Genomic DNA, 20,822 nt, shown 5'->3' with positions numbered 1-20,822 from the left:
ATTATAAAGAAAATACAAGAGTAAAAAACTCACAATTAAAGATCACAAAGAAATAAGAAAACGCACGCACACACGCAAATCAACGCGTAGGTAAGTGAAACATTAAATCGATAACACACATACCCGGATCGCGTTTATCCGGATTATCCGGGCCGGATCAAGCTCGTGTCGCCCGGAGATAAAGCCGGGTACCCCGCGTGTGTAGCCACCCTAATAATACGTCTCACACCACGTTACGTCACGCGGTGACAGTTATGAATTTTTATAATCTGTGTCGCTGATTTTAAATCTTCATTGAGTTCTTTTTTTTTTAATGTAGGTTTAAGTACGTCCCTGTTTCTGGATAGAGACGTCTATTGGGTGTTTACTTATATGTATAATGTATTGCTAATGTATAGTTATGTTGCTTGTCAAGACTTTGACTGCTAACAAAAATCTGTTGAAGGCAAATCCTACGCTAGCGCCGGTGACTTTTGCCCCCCATGGCGGTTAATGAAATGAAAAAAATCTTACAATCATTTTGGCAAGCAGTGAAAATCACTTTATTGAATTCATGCTCATATTGAAAATTGGGAAATTCTAAAAATAATAGAATTCAGTAGTCGCACTAGCAATCATAGTCTTTATCGTTAATCTGTCGTTTCTAAAACCATTGCTCTATAGGTATTCATTATTTGGGATTATTGGAATTTCGTTTTTATGGATAAACAAAACCTCAAAAATGAAATAACAACAGAATATTTTAAGTATGAATGTATAAAAGACAATTTTTGTAATGAACTAGGTAAGGATAGGATTTACTTCAGTAAATAAAATACTTGATATTATAATGTTGTTTATGAAACACTGCCTATGTCAGTACCTATTATATAAAACCGCTACTATAATTATGTGGTTGTCGCGTATCAGTGAACATACATACATACATACATACCTAGTTATGGTTTTCGTTACTTCTAGGTTCAAGCTGTGGTTAGGTACTATACCTATGTATGTCTCTTATCTAGCTATAGTTATACATACTAAGTTTTATTAACAAAAACAATAAGGATCTCTTATACAAAATGTAAATGCTTTGCTCCCGAAAAACGCTACAAAAATTGTTTGTTTATAATTTTAATAGATTTTGTTTTCGTGTTATTCATGCAACATCAGCCTTAACCAGTTGATTACAACTAATATTATATAAAATAAACATTGAATTCCTTGTTATTTTTAAATAAAACTTATTTAGTAACCGTCACCTGTTTGTAGCGTTTAGGAGAGTTCCGAATACACTCTGTATGTTAAAAAAAAACTTGAAGTCAACAACATACCTACATAAAAATATTCGCAATTAAAAAGCTCGTTCTTTAATCTGATCTCCGATATATGTTAAAATATATGTTTAAAAATATATATACTGGATAAAGATAACATCTTAAAGATACATAACTGATGATCTAATCATTTCCTAACGTTATTAGTTTATAGCTGATTTTAAAGATAAAAACTAGCTTAATGTTATATATTTGCATTTAAATTCTTTAAACGCTGTTTTTCAATTCTTAAACCCATCTTTAGGGTGCTTTGCCACCAAAGATGTGCTATGTAGTTATGCTACGAAGATGTAATAGCTAAGCTGTGAAACTATGTGACCGTTTGCACTGATACTAAGCTATGTAACTGTGCGAGGAAGATGCGCAGCTCGAGTATGTGATGTATTGATAGTAGGAAAGCCATCCATAGCACGCATCTTATAAAAATCAGAGCTTAGCTAAGTCCGCTTCCACCAATGCTAAACTATGTGTACCAATGAATATGATTGGTGGAAGCCAAACGCATCCACAACAACGTAGCATAGCACATCCTCTGGTCGAAAAGCACCTTAAAGTTAATATTTGCATTTAAATACTTCAAACACCGTTCTTTATCCATTCTTAAACCCATCTTTAGTTTTATATGTTACGTCTCACATATAAAATAAAAGATTAAAAAAAGATATAATAAAAAAATATATAAATCGGCTTATCTATATAAAACTGGCTTATTCGTGTTAAGTAGCGTCAGCTGGTAAAGTTTAAACTTTATAATAATCTATTTATAATTGATTTATTTTTATAGTGCATATTATTATGTATCAGTATTAAAATATGGTTTAATGTGATAAGTAACTTATGCACGTACTTAATATTTGTTATCAGTTATTTTTATGTATATAGTATATGATTTAATTAATCATAAGTAAGGCGCAATTTTTAGAATGAAAACTTAGTATATGCAACGTTTTATAATACAAAACAATAACGATTTTATCAAAACGTTATCAAAAAATATTTTATCAATTAAATCTGTGAATTGGGTTTACTTTTTCAGTCAAATAGGAAACATGATAACAACGTATTAAGACAATAATGGCAAATTTCTCCAGCTACCCCTAAACTGTCTCTTTAAGGCGGGAATATCTTCCAATGACTTTTCCTGCCTTGGGCAAGGCGAGAGGGAGTGTCAGGCTCTTACTGACTAAAACACCGTTCCTACTCCTGCTTTTTGAGCTGGAGCCCCGGTAAACACGATACAACAATTAAATTACTTAGCACTAAAATTAACCCCTTATTTGTACTAGCAAGTGTCACATATAAGTTGTTAAAAACGAAACCGTTATTAACTGTCACCTATCTTAACATACAATAAAAAATGATTAACAAAAACGAACATAAGTCCAATTAAATATAAAGCAACATTATCAACTTATATTCTGACGCTACACAGCACAGGTACGATTTGACAAAAAGATATATCTTCAACGTCGAGCGTAATCCGTCGACCATTGTGCAATGGCTAATCGGCGCGGATCGACGGCGCGGGCGGCGAGCGCGATTCGAAATTAATAATGATTTATAACGCCCGATTAGAGGCATTAGGCATTAACTCAGCGGCCGATTGGCGGGACAAACTCGCCTCAATGTATCTACTTTGATTATTATAACTACCTTGTTAATAATCAGAGATATTGTAAATATAATTTAAAAAAAAAGAGTAACGATGGAGTTTCTTGCTCGTTCTTCTCCATTCGAAGCAAACAGACTGACGGACGGACAATTCAATTTGACGTTTCAAAAGTGCCTAATTTAGGATTAATTGAAATAAATGCTTTGACTTTGACTTTGAATATTATTAGTGAAATTATGAGTAATGTATTGTGGAAGATTCAAAAAGAGTATATCGAATTTCTTGTTTGATCGTCTCATTACTTTGCACTTTGAAACGAGCTGGAAAATAGTGAACATAACTAACTGTTTTTGTCATTAATATTGGATGTTTAAAGGTTTTTCTTCGATGCAACTGACTTTGACTTTGTTATCATATTTTCTCGGTCCGTTTTTATACAATCTACAAAAAATATTAAATCTAAAAGTGTATTCAGATGCTTCTGTGTCCCGCTACTATTTATGTTAATATAAAATTACACTCCCAAGAAGGACAAGGTTAACTGAAGTCCAAAAATTTTATGTACACAAATACATAAGTATACGTAGCTAATAAGAAAATTTATGTAGAATAGCTACTTATTCTAAACATTCAAGGATAAACATATATTTTGGAATATTTGAAAATTATACACAATATAAATCTTCAGTGTGATTCTAACGCTTACTTTATAGGTACATAGGTACCTATTATGTGTCTAATTTATCTTGGTTTCTCTCACAAAGAAAAATATCAAAGCATAGTACTGTTGTACATTGTACAGCTGTCAGCACATCAAGCTACTCCAAGCTATCATCAAGACTTTGAACCTTATTACAAAACGATAATGTTGAAAATTGATTACAAAAATTTGAGAAATTGGAGTAGGTTGACCTGCTGGGTTCTGTACGTGTGATATGCCCGCTGCGTGTGCACTTGGGCTTATACTACGCTCCTTATACACGGGATGTACCGGATTAGATTTAAGGGGTAAAAGAACTAGAAAGGGACGGAACTAAAAGGATTTGCGTTAAAAAGACAAGGACAGAAGACGGTAGATTTGGAGATTATGATTTATAAAGAACAGAATGAATGGAATTATTAGGTAGGGTAGGTATGCGATGGTATTATCCGTGCATGGGTTGATGGCACCGTGTCGGATCAGATTTCATACGTGATTCCGAGTTAAACTCATCGTGAAATTAGTTATTTAATTTAGAAGATGTAGAATAAAAACCACTTTTCCTACTTCCTTACTTTCAATTCTGAAAATGGTATCTAATCTACGGATATCCAACAATCAGAACATAATCCATATCAGTTACTTAATAAAAAATCTTTTTGAAAATCACTTTCTGCAATCACAATACATTTTTATTCAATAACAAATATGTAACAACTAATTAAATTTTGCTTGACAAACAAATCTTTCTCAAAAGACTTTCATCACGCAACCGACAATCGAAATAAAAACATAAAGACCACAGAATAAATAACACCAGAGTGGTAACTCCTTAGAAACTATTCAATAAACATTGACGTATTTTATAGAGGCATATAAATATTGAAATCACTGGCGCATATACTGCGAACGTTTGATTTAACGACCGAAAGATATCGGAGAATCAATAATGGCATCAGATTAACTAGGACTGAGATGAACCGTAGTTATACAAAGGGACCGAAGAACAGCGCGTGACTACGAATAATGCACTCTTACTTGTTTTTCAAGACGTTTGAGGGACGTTTCGTCTGAGAAAAAATATTCGATAAAATCTCTTGGCTTTTGTTTTTAACTGGCGTCAGCGTTAATCGATGTTTAAGCTTTCGTTGTATCGGTAGAATCGACCTTGAGTGAAATATCGGTAAGATTTGATTTCATTAGATTTAATTTAGTAGGGAGATAGTCAGTAGTCAGTTCAAATATTAAACTATTCAACGTTATTTTACAGCTTCTGTCTCATCTACATGTCAATAGATGGCGCAACGGTAGTTTTAAATAAACAAATAACTTTTATTCATAGTCGCGGAATATTTTATGTGAATATAAAAGTGTGTACTCACTTGGTGTCCCTTTGTTCATGAGATTGTTGAAAGCTTCCTTCTTGGGTGATAGGTGGGGGGTATGGGGAGGATGGGGGGTATGTTGGATGCGCTCATGATGGACTGGAGCTGAAGGGGGGCGGGGGACAGCACGCTCCTCCGGCGAACGGCGCGGGGGCGTCTTGCTGCGCCGGAGTTCCGCCGATAGATTCTGCGAAAGAAAAGTGTCCGTTAGTCATGTATTTTTCCAACTTAGGTACATTGATGAAGATCTCAGAATCCGAGGCTGTCAAAGTATTATAGATTTTTTGAGTTGAAAACTTCTTTATTGTAACCTTTTATGAAACACGAGTCACAAACATGGCTTAGATAACACGTGCATTTCAATATCCGTCTGCAAGGAACAAAAAGCCTGATTTTTATCATTATTATCTAAAATTAAAGACTACATTAAACCAATATTAAAGAAATCCTATCTAAAAACGAATCAACGAATTCGAAATTCAACAAAAATTTCTGTAACACTAATTAAATTAAAAATCAAAACGTGTTCTATGCTAATCATTAATTAATCTACAGTAATCATAAATATTTTTCGATATAATATCTTTTATATCTTAGATAACGACTTCTTAGTGGGAGATTGAGACAGATAACGAATAAATGTATTTAATCTATCATTAATCTCGAGGTCTCGCCTATAATCCTGTGATTATCCAATGTAAAAACACGGATGTGTCACTTAAAATGTAATTTAAACCTTAAGTAGGATAGGTATTGGGATTAATTTACAAAGCTATTTGTTTTTCTTTTATTTTTTTACTTGTATTTAACACTTGATTTACATATCACACGTGTATGTATAATCCGCGAGAATGTAGATAGCGGTAGATATATGTACTTTCAACATGTACTTAATAATTCTTCTTTACTTTATTCTAAGGAATAAGTATTTTATTCGATACTCATTTCCAAACAGTTCAATTATCAAGATACCGAAGTCGAAAACACCAATAATGCGTCGCAAAAATAATATGGAAACAAAGTATGAAAACGGATACATAAAACTGCCAATCGTGGCTAATTGCCTCGGACCGTAATCTACAAACATTAATATTTAATTTGCGTATGTCCAATTAATATAACGGAGTGGATAATTTCAATACAAAAACACGAGCTTATCCAAGCTTTTATGGTGTCGTGTCTAGACGAGACCCCATAGCATCCATTAAGGTCGAATAATAATGAATAATTCTACAATTTGCGCTGGTACACTTGCATGCATTGGTGCAATATGGTTGCGTATGCGCACAGTGTACGTCAAAGCCAGACGTGAGGGACATTTGAAACGTAGAGACAAACGAAGAGAACCGTTGCCTTACATTATATTGTGCATTATGTAACCGTACTTTTTTCATGTAATATGTACCGTACCAAATTCATGAACAGATTTTAAAGAAGACTATACCGGTATAACTGGAAAATTTATTTAATTTGGAGTCAACGGTAGCTAAAGACGTGTCATAAATACGACGAATTAATTCTTGTTTGTATGTAAAATTATATCAAGCTATGCAAACAAATGACGGTATTGTTGAGTCCACAAGGCGAAACTAAAACGGTAAAAACAACAGAAATAACCATTTTACACGTTGAAAACTCGTGTTAGGAACGGATTACAAATTCGGTGGTGGCCATTTGATTAGCATCACTACGACACTGGTTGATACACTGAAAATAGAAGCCGCAGCTATTTTTACCTAGTTGTACTAATAAGACAAAAGAGTCACGACTGGAGGTGACAACTTTATCATTTACAGCCAATTGCTGGACGTCAATGAACGATACGTCATCAGCGTGACAACGTGAACTGTGCACGTATTAGATACACATCTTATCTGGAAATTCCCGTTGTCTATACGAGTATTGGTTGGTCCTTGATTCCAAGATTGATGTTAAGATTTTCCTGATAGATGTAAGAAACAATTTTCAAACAGAGATAAAGCTTGGCTATGAATTCTTTATCTCCACTTTAATCCCAACGATTTCTTATCGTTAATCGTCTGTTATCGTTTTGTAAGAGGCAGTCAAAACATTTTACTAATTTCAATTTAATGACCGTGTTTACATCATAAACATGACAACAAAACTGCAAGTGATCTCACAAGAAAAATAAAGCATACATCTTTATGTATTCTAATCTAAGAAAAGTCGAACCACTTAAGGCGAATCGAGATACAAATTGGACACTTGGGCATTGCGTCAGTCGATACAAACCGTTCATGAGCCGCACTGATTACATTCATTGAATATTGTTACTGAACGCGGGTTTGACCACATAACGGCAAACTCACGACGAATGATAGTGTTTTAATAAGGTTAATGATGTGCAAACATGACATATCTCATCGCGTTATTATGTTAAAGTTGACACAAAAAACAGCGCCACACAAAAACTAAATGAGGACGGAGCTTTTAATTGAAATTAAGGAATCATAACACCACCCAAAACACCATATCAAATCATCTTGTAATTTCTGATTGAAGTCATGAAACAAAGAACAAGTACCGGACGGAGGAGAGCTGAAGAACGAAATGATCTAGTTGCGTAGGTACACTTGGCTCTCAACAATAAATTAACCCTTACCAATTCTGAGCAATTTGACGTGCACAATCAAAGTGCATGTGCAAAATGTGCCGCATGAGACGATCAAGCGCAGGGGCGTGTTGGCCAATAGCACGCACAGTTTGTCCGTCCATAGAATCGTTGATTCGCGCCACAGATACGTCTAATATCGTATTGGAATTTGTGATGTCGTTTGACCCCTGTTAACCCAGATTACGCGCGTCGCCGCCTGATTCGTCCTCGGCGGAGCCTGATTGTGTTGTGACATAAACTGTAATGTATTATGTGTTAACTCTTGCTGCAATCACGGCTAGCACGTACCACAATTACAATGGATATGTTCGCCGAACTTTACAATTTATTTGGAACGATTTGTGTGTGTCGGAGACTTGTTGAGCTTTATTGGGCGGGCTGTTGGCGATTTTGCGAGATGCGTTTATGCATTTGTTGAGAGAAATTGTTTTCTTGACATTGGAATTGGAAGATTTCCTTTTATTACATTTTCATTTACTTGAGTAATTTTTCTGTAGCATTTAGGAAGTTAATAATTTAACTAAGTAGACATCGGGGTTTTGGTATGACTAACATAATGAAGCCTATGCACCTTTGAGGCACACCTATCTACATTCTTGAATAGCAATATATATCGGTTAATATTTTTATTAAATACAATTTAAGCATTCTATATACTATTTAAATCGGAGCACTTGTACGAAGCTCGACGCACTAGACACAAAGACGACTAATTAAGTGGGATTTTGACCGAGTGACTGAATGTTGATCATTAAGACGCATTCATACTAATTTCATATTGGTTTTAGTGATTATACATATTACTGATTATCCAGTTTGTATTCCCACACTGATGTGTTGTGCTTATCTCCGTATTTAGTAAAATATTGGTAAATAAATGTATAAGCATGTTTGTTAAACGATATGATTAATTTAGTTTAACAAGTTATAGTAATACATATTTCCAGACGGACTAGGAACTGCCAAGCGGGTTACTGGGGCTCCAGATCGAAAAGCAGGAGTAGTAACGAGGTAGATTTTAGTCAGTAAGAGCCTGACAGTCCGAGGCAGGAGAAATCATTGGATGATTATCACCGCTTAAAAAAATAGTAAATATACATCTTTATGCGTGGTAAAATTTTAAATAACACAACGTCCAACGTCGTTTTAATCCCAAAGGAGTATACAGTCAAACACATGTGGTAACACTAACTTTACTCCAGTCATGGTAAGAATCCCATATAGTAGGATTGACCCTATCACAATACATAAGGCAGAACTCCAGACGCCGTATTATCACTGAGAAAATTTCGAACTCCCAAAAAAGGCCCAACAACTCTTTGCCTTGCTCGACAGTCACACATACTCGACCAACAACGCAAATATTACATGGTTTATGTACATCACATGTAACAAGTACATAGGATGACAGAACATAGATTACAAGATCAGTAAATATGTAAATCATATCGTAACAATTGTTGCACAAACAGGCAAACAGGGCTCAACGCTTGTCAGCTACTATTTTCATAGATATCCGACTAGTATCTACTAAGTATGTCTGTTAGTTTGTCTGTTTGTTATCATGTCACGCTAAATCTATGAGTTTAGCAAGATATGAAGACTTAGGGTTAGATAGGACGATGGTATTGTTTTATGTAACTTTTTTTAGTGTGTCGTAGGTCTAAGAATAAGGTATTTGATCGTGACGAGAGTTAAGAATTTCATAGTCTTGTTTCAAGTCTAGATTTTGTGCTTGCCATACGACAATGGCTCGTTGTTTCAAAACATTGTAGGTGATAATGAAGTTACATTGAATCTACCTTTCACTTGTACATTATCTTTCAGAAGCGCGAAATCGCGAATAGGAGGCAAACGAGCTGTCGGATCACCTGATCGTAAGCGATCAGCGTAGTCCATAGAGGAGTGACAGGTGCGTTGTCGGCCTTTTAAATAGGAATACGCTCTTTAAAATTCGCCCTCCCTTTCTCTGCAGACAATGCCAGGTGTAATATATTTTTGTTAATTTCCTAAATTAGTTTAACGATTGATCCTAGAACTCATTTTAAACTTAATCATCTCAGTGTGAGACTATTTTCTCAAAAGTTTTGGTCAAGCTAATCAAACCAGTACACAGTTAATTCATCGTGCATCTCTCGTGTACCTCCACCTACTTTATCTGACACTAGTTAGTTGTGTATTGCTACAAATATTTGTTCCGTACCAGAATCAAACCTGTGGCACGTTCGACGTCACGAACAAACATATGTGACGTCATATCCTGCATAAATACATTGATGTTTTAAATTTTTCCTGCAGCGATGCGTAATCTTATTGTTTAATTCATACTAAGTTTGTCTTTGCCAAACTGATGTAGCTAAACGACTTCACAATAATTTTGCAGCTCATATTGTCTTGTTTGGTAAACTAAATCCCCCTGATATATGACTGATATTAGCTAAATTCGTAGAAAATTGTACTGCAATTACATTGAAGGTAAAATACATAGAGAGTTACAAGTATATTACATATTTGGAGATTCTGAACTGAAGACACAGAATAAGACGAATTCTCTATAATATTGTTAAAAAATAAAAAAGGTTTCTTAGAAAAATGTATTACATTTGATTGTATAAGCATTAATTATCTAAAAGGTGCATTATGAGAATAGATACCCATTAGACAAACTAATTCATTAACAAACTGCAAAATGACGCACGCTTTAAAGTTTTCTTTGCAGAGCCATCACGATAACTTATTACGAGGGATAAGACACGCATTAGCAAATCAAACAGAACAAACATTTTTTGGAAACCAAGAAGTTAATGAGGCTAAGATAAAAAGATTTAATTTGAAGCTAAACAAATTAATAATTAAACTAAATAATTTATTTAGCCACGTCGTCAAAAACAAATAGTGAACTGAAAAACCTATTCGAAATGACGCGCCAAAATGAGTTTTGTTTAACTCGTAATGTGATGCGAACGATAAACTCTAATCTGTTGAATACGGAGGCAAGCGAGTGACATACAAACACACAGGGATACGACGGTGTGATAGTAACATTTACCGTGGCATTACCCGTGTTGTCTATATCGCACAGTCCTGATTAATTTATGCTCCATTTATTTGTACGAGATAGCGTTTTAGTAACGACTTATATTTGTATATCATCTGAGCTTATCTTTTAATTCTTGAGATGTCAACGAGCGTTGAAAACATCTACGTGGTTTTCCCTAAATAGTTTTACTAAGAAACGTATTTTATTTATATTTATTTTTTTCTTCCAACTTAACCTTCGTACAATGCTAGGTCACTCGAAATCGCCTTTGAAATACTTAAAGGCACTTACGTATACACATTAACTTACGTATGTCGTCATAATTCTACGGTCTAAGACTGAAATAATGTTTCGACTTTTTGCTTTAAATAAATATACATAAGTCTAATCGTTAAGATATGCGCAAAATAAATAGGTAAGTACAATACGTAATGTTATGAACATACATATTAAAATTTTCCACTGTAACTCCTAATGCTGACAAAATAACAAAATAGGTATGAATCGCATGTAAAAATAGATAATTGAGTCGTACAATTAGTTTAGATAACAACTTTGACTGTTGAATTATGGCCGCTACACACGGAAGCTCAGAACAGACGATATTTGCCTACGCTAGTTATCACGTGAATCGATGTAAATAGTTTATCTTATGTTTATTTTAAGAGTTGAACTAAAAATAGTTTTAGTTTTACATATTTTATTATTACTATAACTGTACATACAAATTATATGGCTGGCTATCCAATAAATAGGTATCAACCTATTTAGGAATCAAAATATATTCATACAAACTACTACCATAATATAATCATAATAAGTAGTTTTTTAAAATGTCCTTGTCTAATATCATCCTTTACATAAATAAAACGGTAAAATTGAGGTTATGTGGAGGTCGGAGTCGCTTTCCAAAAGTATTTGGAAAATGTATTCAAAACATAGGTAATAAGGTGCTTACTGAAAATAAAACGTTCAATCTGGCTTATTTTTTAAATAACTTTACCTTGGCTTTTTTATATAACATAAAAAATATTTTTTTACTTTTCAAAACTAGGCAAATAAAAAATATGTAGTAAATTGCTCGGTAATACTCGTAGAACTTGTAAAACTTACACGAGCACCTATTCTGAAAATAAGACAATAAATCCAAATTTTTAGGAAAGATATTAAAAAAAACACAAATAATAAAAAATTACATAGGACTTACAACTTAAATTGTGAAAAGTTGGTGTACATTATACAATGGCATTGCGTGCCATAACCTCTGCCTACCATTTCGGGGATAAAAGGTGTGAAGATATAAAAATAAATAAGGTCCCGCGCTAGCCAACCGCTGTGGCAGTGAGTATCAACCTAATCGGGATTTGTGTTTATTATACGTCGCAGATTTTTATAGTTTACGCCGAACTTATCTCGGGTTTTGAGCCAATTTCGTCAGAGCCACAAGCCACGGACATGATCCGACCTCTGAACTACCATGGAGGATCAGATACTGCATGATTAGCGGGACCGCGAAATTTAGTCGATTTAAAATATATATAATTATGTTGTTCACGCAATGTTACGCAATTTTGTTCCGTTCTATATTTGTTTTTTTTTTTGTTGGTTTATTTATGTGTCAGCGTGATTCTCAGTTGTTCATCTGTTTTAAGTTAGTAATTATTGACGAGTAGAAATGCCTACAGTTTATTTATCTGGTTCTAGGGACAATTAATTAGTTTAAGTAACTATAATGTAATAAAGAACAAGTCAAGCTTTTTCCTACTTTTCTAAATAAAGGAAAACGAGTGATATTTGAGAGTATTTTAAATTCGGCGTATATATTAGAAAATTTTACAAAGTACTCGAAATTGTTCGTAAGTAAATGTCCATTTTTATAGGTACAAATAAAGACATATACATCCAGGAAAGTAACAACTACTTATTTATTTAATTCGAAATCCAAATCAAACTAAACTTTTTACCTTCGAAAAACAAAACACAGTCTACGAAACATCTCATAGAGCGGTGCCCTAAGGGTATGTTTACACTGACTACCGCACGGGTGCGACGTCGGGCTTAAGCGGCTCTAATCCACAGGCATAGCGGGAATGTTCACATATCCCGCGTTTGTTTAACCGTGTCGATTTAAGGATTTGTCGGGATACTCGCTCATGGCGCCTATGGCCTATGGCTACAGAACATTAGTTACGTCACTACGTCATGAAATTATTAGGAATTATCGCATACGTCATTCACATGTTACTATTTTGTAATTGTACGAGTCATTGTTCTAGTTGTACATTTAAAACAGCTGATAGATTTACTGTTGTTTTCGATGAACAATTGAGAGTAAATTTGTCAATGATGACGACGAATTTCAGCATTACTGTAAAAGTTCTGAAACTATCCAGCACCAGAATTGAAGAAAGCTATTCAAAAGTATACCTTGTCAATTTAAAGTTATGGTATAAAATCATTTGCTACCTTTCCAACCACGTGATCCAAAATCATTTCTTTGCATACAGATACCTAAATATGATGGGTAACCTTCAAGCCAATACGAAGAAAGAGTATAATCGGCGATAGTTAATCGTTCCTTATCGACGGGATTTTGAGGATATCAGTATAAGTTTAGATTCACAGATTTGTTTGACTGATAAGGCTTATCCAGTGATAGGCAGCGGTTTGAATAATATGATGTATTTAGTAACACGTGTCTCAGAATACGTTAGGTAAAGATGATTTTGCACTTTTTGAATTTAGGCCGTTTGTTGTGGACGGAACTGAAATTTCATTGGATTATATTTTAGTGTGACTCAAAGTCCAGTGGTGTTTGATAATATTACCCGCTATTCTTAATCGATTTAAATTGAATCAAATCCTCACATTTATATTTTTATTTAACTAGCTGACCGCGCAAACTTCGTTCAACCTTCAAACTTTTTTCTCTCACTTTTTAAACCTTCCCTTGACTTCTACAAATAATTCAAGACCAAAATTTACCGAATCGGTCCAGCAGTTCTCGAGTTTTAGCGAGACTAATAAACAGCAATTTATTTTTATATAAGTATAGAGAATAAGTTTTCTATTCCCAAAGACAAATTAACTAGTTATAGTTAAATTTCACAATCAATATCAGTGTATGCGAAATCCAAAACGTCACGAATACTAATAAAACCAAAATCTATCAAAGAACAGTAAAACCCGATTCATTGGATGCGTTAATTTTCACAGCTATGACGTCACACGCACGAGATATTCATAATTTGGAGCGTAGCCGAGCTGGTGGGAATTTTCTTCATTTTCAACTTATTTACCGTATATGGGATGCTAAAAATTTTGCGATCCATAGTTGATAGTGTTCAAAACATACGTCATTAGGCGATAATAATATTATACATTCATATTTTTATGTTCAAGGATTTTTTTAAGAATAGAACACGGTATCTTTTGTTATACGTCACGAATACACATGGAATAGGCAAACAATAAAGATTCTTTATCTTTCACCATAATTTGAGGAAAAAATGTAAGTATACAAGATCTTATAGAATACCTCATCCAATAATACCATCACCATATTCTACAATCAATTCCATGATTATTCCCGAGAAAGCAAAGCTTTTTAATTTTGAATTTTATTGCAAATGCTGAAGAGACTATTTTGGTTTGTTTCTATGTTAGATAGCAAGGCGTTTGCGTTTTGATTTAAAAGGATTACCTTTAGGTAATATGTGATAGTTACCTCTAGGTAATTTGTAATAGTTACCTTTAGGTAGGCCTGCTGGATGTTTGCAGCCATCTATAACGAAAAAAGAACTTCTTAGTTGGATTTAGAATTTATAATATCGCCTAATCCAAAAGACAAGACGATCCAGAAAAGTACCGATAGCAAAATTTATTTATGATTGGAGTAGATTTTGGTTGTCCATAAATCCTCCAAAAATGAAACAGCTATGATAATTAAAAAATACTCGTAGAATTTGAACGCGTTTCTCATATGACATTAAAATTAAAAATGTATAAAAATTGTAGTTAAAATACTACTCTTACCGACAACCTGATAATTTAAATTCCCACTATGAAATTGTGTATAATATGTCAAGAGTAAAAAAACGTACCTCTCCAAACTATTTTTCCCTATAAACTCTCATTTGATTCTAAATTCACAATTTACTATCAAAGTTTACTATTAATTAGTTACTGCATAACACCGAAAGCATTGATATCAAACCAGTGATACATACAATAAACTACACATAGCTCTAATCATTGTCATATCAGACACAAGACGTTCAATTCCAATCAAGCCCTAATTAATTATTTCCTGATTCCCACATTCCAAATTAAATATTTGGCAACGGAAGTTTATATTATTACTCGTATCTTTGAATCAATAGTTTTCTTGTTCTCATATTTAGGTATATGTCTAAATAAATATTATTTGATTTAGGAAGGTATGATATATACCAGACTATTAAGCGTGATAATTGTTAATTAGATACCTAAGTGGTCCAATATATATTTATCCCCCAAGTACAATGTACAATGTACTTTTTTTCACAATTTATGTTGATGTCCCATGTAATAGGGGTGAGCCTATTGCCATATACAGGCCACATTTCCAGACTCCGTGCTACTACAAAAATTTTTGAAACACGGAATAATAGGGAACCGGGAATCGAACCCAAGACGAACGAGATTGAGAGTTATGTTTGACACGCTACTTACACCTAAACGGCTAAACCGATTTTAATGAATTTTGATACCGAGGTAGATAACACCCTGAAGATTGTTTTATTGCGTGAGCATATTCGTAGTCAAACGATAGTTTAACATAATCTTACAAATACAAAAAATATCTAAAAAAAAATTTTGCTGTACAAAATTGACACAAATTCTCAATGACGCAATAATGACCTCTATTACATAAAGAAACACAATTAAATAGATAGCAATTCGCTTGAACTGTAATCACATCTTCTAGCAACAACCTCATTTCTATAATCTGAATTAGACACTCAGAACAAACAAAGGCGGATATATTTTTATTATCTGTCACATTAACAGTTATTATCTCTGGTTCGTCATAAAATCAGATTTATTGTGGTATTTATTTTTGTCATAATCCTCATTTGCATTGCCGAGATTATAGTGCTATGTCTTTGCGTCATACATATAAGTAAGAAGTAAGTATGTCATATAAAGTATAAATAGTAAGTACGTATTTTTTTACATTAAATTTGTTAAATACGTTTTAATAAGTTATTATTGGTTGTTAAATCAATATTTTGTGTAACTAAAAAAATAGACAGAGTTGTTAGACGTCACGTGTTCCATCCCTTGGTCAGCTTAATTAACACAACTAAGTCAGGCATGTCATCTTGCATGCTGGTAAGCGATGATGGGGCTTATGACCCTACCCATAAGCAACATGTTGAAGACCTTAAGACTGGCAAAAAATTGATATAGCAGTTATAATTTTATTATAACTTTCATGAGGCATACTAAATTACTATGTTCGGTATTCTACTTCACTTTTGTTCTTAAATACTAATTTAGAAACATTTTGACTTCTGTTTCGGGCATCGAAAAATGCTGTTTTCACACTTGAGAACTTGGGGATTTCTTCTACTAAATCTAACCCTTGTTCTTTTATTAATACAACTTCATTTTCGTAGACCTGTTGAATAGGGCGACCATCGGCAGATTTGACTTGTTCTTTTATTTTCTTCATCAAATTATAAGTATAAAAAGTTTAAATAGTTTAAGATTATTTTTCTGTCTGTACAAAAAAACAATTATAAACTGCAGTGGGTAGAAACCGGAATATATTTTAGGTAGAATACGGAAAAAACAACTATTATTATGATTGTGGGTCGAACACGGACTAAGATTTGGGTAGAAAACGGAATAAAATATTCGTGGGATGAAAACGGAAACACCCGTTATTATTGGTTGTTAAATCAATATTTTGTGTAATGAAAATAGATAGGAGTAACGTCACGTGTTTCGTCCCGTGGTCAGTTTGGTCAGTCAGGCATGTTATCTTGCATGGTGGTAAGCGATGATAGGAACTATGATCCTAATAAATAAGCAATATGTTGAAGACCTTAAGGAAACTCAGCCTGGTAAAAAATTCAATGGCATGGCAAATGCTGCTCATGAATATGAGCCTCTAGCATGGCTTGAAACTAGTCGAGTTCCTCATCAAACTGTTACATGAGTAAGCCGATAACATAATAATTGACATAGCAGTTCTAGTAAAACTTGAAGCGATACCCTTTGAAGGTAATTGTGGGTGGGACATTCACCATAAAGTACCACATTATGTTTCTAAAAGTAACTATCAATTCGTAGAAGAACTATGTTACTCCACTGTCTATCCTTGAGAAGTATAAAACACATGATATTATTTATTACATTTAATCAATCAATACTAAGAAGCGAATTGTTCCAGTCAAGATATGGAGTGCAACATGAAACATCGTTTTAAGTAATCTGTTACACAAAGACGATAATATTTTGCTGTAGGATTTAAATGATAATAATGGTTATCTTTTGACGGCATTGCAAAGCCGCACTGGTGCTATGGATACAATTCCCATGTGGTGTAAAATGTTTAATGAATCATTGCTAAATTAAAATCATACTGTACATAATGACATTGTATGCTTCTGACGCTTTTCAATATTTTTCAAAATTAAATCTTAATACCGAGGCCTAAGTAATAAAATCATTTGTTTCTTAACCAACAAGATGATACTACAATAAAAAATGAACGTCAAAAATCCGTACAAGTGAAACCGTAGACTACAACTAGTCTTCTTAAATTGGTGAGTGCACCCATATTGTCAGTCCAAACTCCAAGCAGTAACGATATTTGCATACGACACTATTACCTACAGCGTAAGGTTCATATTCGTATTTCGAATAAAACTAATGACGTATCCATTTGCTTAGAAATAGGTCGATGTAAAGTTCTCGACGGTTTTTGCGTCATATGACAAGTTAAATGATTAAATGCAATTGAGCACGTAGGATATGCAACGGAAAATCTTTTCAACTTGTTCAGTATCCCAATACAATGTATATTGAATCCTATTTTACAAATAATAAAGTTTAAATTCTCTTTTTAGACCAAAAACAGCAGTAGCTGGCTAGCTCCTTGTTCTAAGAATAAAATGTAACTGCTAAAATAATAACATAAAAAATAAGAGCATAACAGGCGACGTGTGGGTGTAAACACGTTTTCTGCGTACTGAAAATCTTTTATCTAAGATCTCTAAGAAAACTATTCGATATGGTGATACAGATTTGCTCCTTAGTATTCCAATGCACTTCAATTCTGAATCACATAGAAGAAATTACGCTCGTGTAAGTCTAAATTCCAAATGCAAGTTGAGTAACATATCCGAACATTAGAACCAAACACACACGGTTTAGTAGAATTCAGAGCGGTATGAGCAATCCATTAACACGGCCCCGCTACAATGGCATAATTAGTGTCATTTGCACTGTTTTTGGACGGGATAAACACATAGGGCATATTGTCGAACGGCCCACAAATTGGAAACAAATGGTTTCTACGCATCGAAGTGCTAAGTTAATTTGTTCGGCTTTCGCTAACGTGTGAGCAATCAGTCGGATCCCTCAGAGAGCTTTTGTTATTGCTTCACGTTCAAACGTGTGATTTGGTTCACTATCATTCACCGTTACGCATCGGCAGGCCTTCAATTTGAACGAGTTACAGTTAAGTAGATGGTGAAGATTTGGACTCTAAATTAAAGACAAATACGCCATAATTGAACTGTTACTGATCGAATTCTTGTGGGTTTTGTATGTGTGGTACAGATTAGCAATTGAAACGAGAGAAACTGTTAACATAATGACTCACGTAACCCATATCAATGATGAAACAGTCTGAGATTCACGTCATATAAAAAGCCCTTAATTCAGCCATCGTTAACAGCAATCGGTAATATGAACACTAAAATATAATAGGTACGATAAAAATAAATCCAATGACGTTGTCACTTAAAAACAAGTACGTTGCAATCGCGTCGCGATCTCTTTGAGAATTCCGACAGTGCGCGATAAAACAAATAAATCAGTTCCTAATCCTCGACTTAGAGCGATAATGCACGTTTGTCGATAAGTGAAGGTATTCGTCATATCTGCTACTCGGATAATCCACGCGTGCTTTATCTAACAAACATTGTTCAACACGTCACACGAAAAACGTACTCAAGAAAATATTATATCGTGATATTTTGTGCCTAATATAAAATGTTCTAAATGTAGTTTTTTAACTTAAAATATAAACATATTTAATATATATTTAATTTTTAATTGTTTAATCTTTATTAACAATTCAAAACGGGCATGTTAAAATGCGGAGGTACTATTTTTGAGAAATTTAATTTTTAATTGAACTCATTCATGTTTCTTTTCGGATATCAACAATTTAAAAATAATATGGATATCTAAAAATAGGCATGGCCGCTTTTAAAGTGTTGTCATACGTATGTCATATCGATAAAATTGTGCTTATCGCTTAGATAGATGCCATGAAATAAATATTGGACTACAATCGTGATTTTCAAATACTTATACATTATTTTACACGAGGAAGAGACATTAATAGGTAAAAGTTTGTAGTAAAATGTATCACCAGAAATACTATAATAATATGTAATAGAAGCCTGGTAACGAATATTTTCAATAATTTTCAATGCGCCTGAAAAACAGCATGGCCGACCCTCTCAACAACTCAAAGATGTGAAACTACTTGTAAATATAATTATATAAGCACTTGTATACTTCAATGTTATTCCGATTATGTAGATAACATTATTCAAAGAATTTTTATATTGTGTTTATCAAGGAAACGATACAAACCACTTGAGATATTTCCACTTGAAGCATAAACCTGACAGTAATCGACACGCAGATTATTTGCTGTCATGATTATCGCTAATTAATACTCAAGTAGTGAACGATTTAAATGGAATAACCCAGTTAAACCACTCGGCGACGAGTGCAGATATTGTAGAGCACTGTCTATCGTGAACAATCGCACCGATTGTCTTCACAAGATATACTATGTCTGTGTCATACATTATGCAATATTGCAGTATTTAATATGGCGCCGACCATAAAAGTACTTTGGACACAAAATATGAAACAAAAAAGCTATCAATGGCACCGCGGCCAGTTCGCGGAGCACATTAGATATTGTTGACAAAACTTCCTCCTCCATTAATATGCATCGGCAGGTAATATTGAGTACGTGCCCGTGCGCCGCCGACGTGCGCTCGAACACATTTTCGCATGCGCGACGCATCCATGCAAAATTTTAGGCGGGATGCGTTTGCTAACGTAATAAACGTCCAGTAAAAGTAGTCATACTTTCCACCATTACTTCTTTGTCTTTGACGTTTCGCGCTGACGAGTTAGACAAGGAAGGCGCGGTTAGCTCCCATGCGTTTGGACAGCGCATAACGCATTCGGTAAAAGCGGGTTTTGACGACCGCCGCGCACATTCCCATGCAAGGTATGCCCGGAGGAGCTATGTCGGCAATTTAAATATTACGGCTACTCAAAAACGTGAGATGTTGGTAGCAAGAAAGCCCGTGTGGGCTCCAACTCGACGAAATTCGGATACACTGAATCCGACAGAAAAAAATAATAAGCGGCGACATTTTTGAGTAATTAAATTGTAGCTTTTACGAGTGCTCTCTTGAACCAACGTAATTAATAATATGCGCCTTAATTTCGACAAGGGACATCTGAATGTAATATGGACGTATAATGTCAACGAAAAAATTTGGGCCGTCTCATAAAGCTGCTACATGCTGAGATTATGCGCTATAAAAATTCTTTGTTTTGTGTGAAAACGTTTGTTAAGTCGAGCGCGGGCCAGTATCGCGAGCATTGTGTGATGCCCATGGCGGGAGGTAGCCATTCCCATGTCGGCACCGAAAAAATATTCAAATTGATTCACGCGCGCGCGCCTCCGTCCGAATTTTGCAACGCGTTTGATGCGCCCGCGCCGATTCCGGCAAATCCGTCGCGTCGGAAGTGCGTGGCGCGCGCCGCCCTGCCGCCGCTGTCGATGTATCGATATGCTCACATGGAGTCGTTGAC

At 34.4% G+C, this 20,822-nt stretch overlaps 1 protein-coding gene across 4 annotated transcripts in view; it reads right to left on the bottom strand.

Moving 5' to 3' along the window:
* The window catches only part of LOC118274904 (homeobox protein dve-1), a 70,294-nt gene that overhangs the window by 29,122 nt on the left and 20,350 nt on the right, over positions 1 to 20,822 (bottom strand). For 2 of the 4 annotated variants that reach the window (XM_035592692.2, XM_035592673.2), the window contains exons 2-3: positions 14,443 to 14,475; positions 5,014 to 5,203 (exon numbers count right to left, since the gene is read on the bottom strand). In XM_035592692.2, the coding sequence (XP_035448585.1) occupies positions 5,014 to 5,203; positions 14,443 to 14,475 (223 nt within the window). The remainder of the gene's footprint in view (positions 1 to 5,013; positions 5,204 to 14,442; positions 14,476 to 20,822) is intronic. The other 2 variants (XM_035592701.2, XM_035592682.2) reach the window with 1 other exon arrangement.

This window comes from Spodoptera frugiperda, chromosome 15 (assembly GCF_023101765.2).
Source record: "Spodoptera frugiperda isolate SF20-4 chromosome 15, AGI-APGP_CSIRO_Sfru_2.0, whole genome shotgun sequence".
In the NCBI taxonomy this organism is placed as follows: Eukaryota; Metazoa; Arthropoda; class Insecta; order Lepidoptera; family Noctuidae; genus Spodoptera; species Spodoptera frugiperda.
The sequence above is the reverse complement of the archived record's forward strand: the minus strand, read 5'-3'. Positions and strand labels throughout refer to the sequence as shown.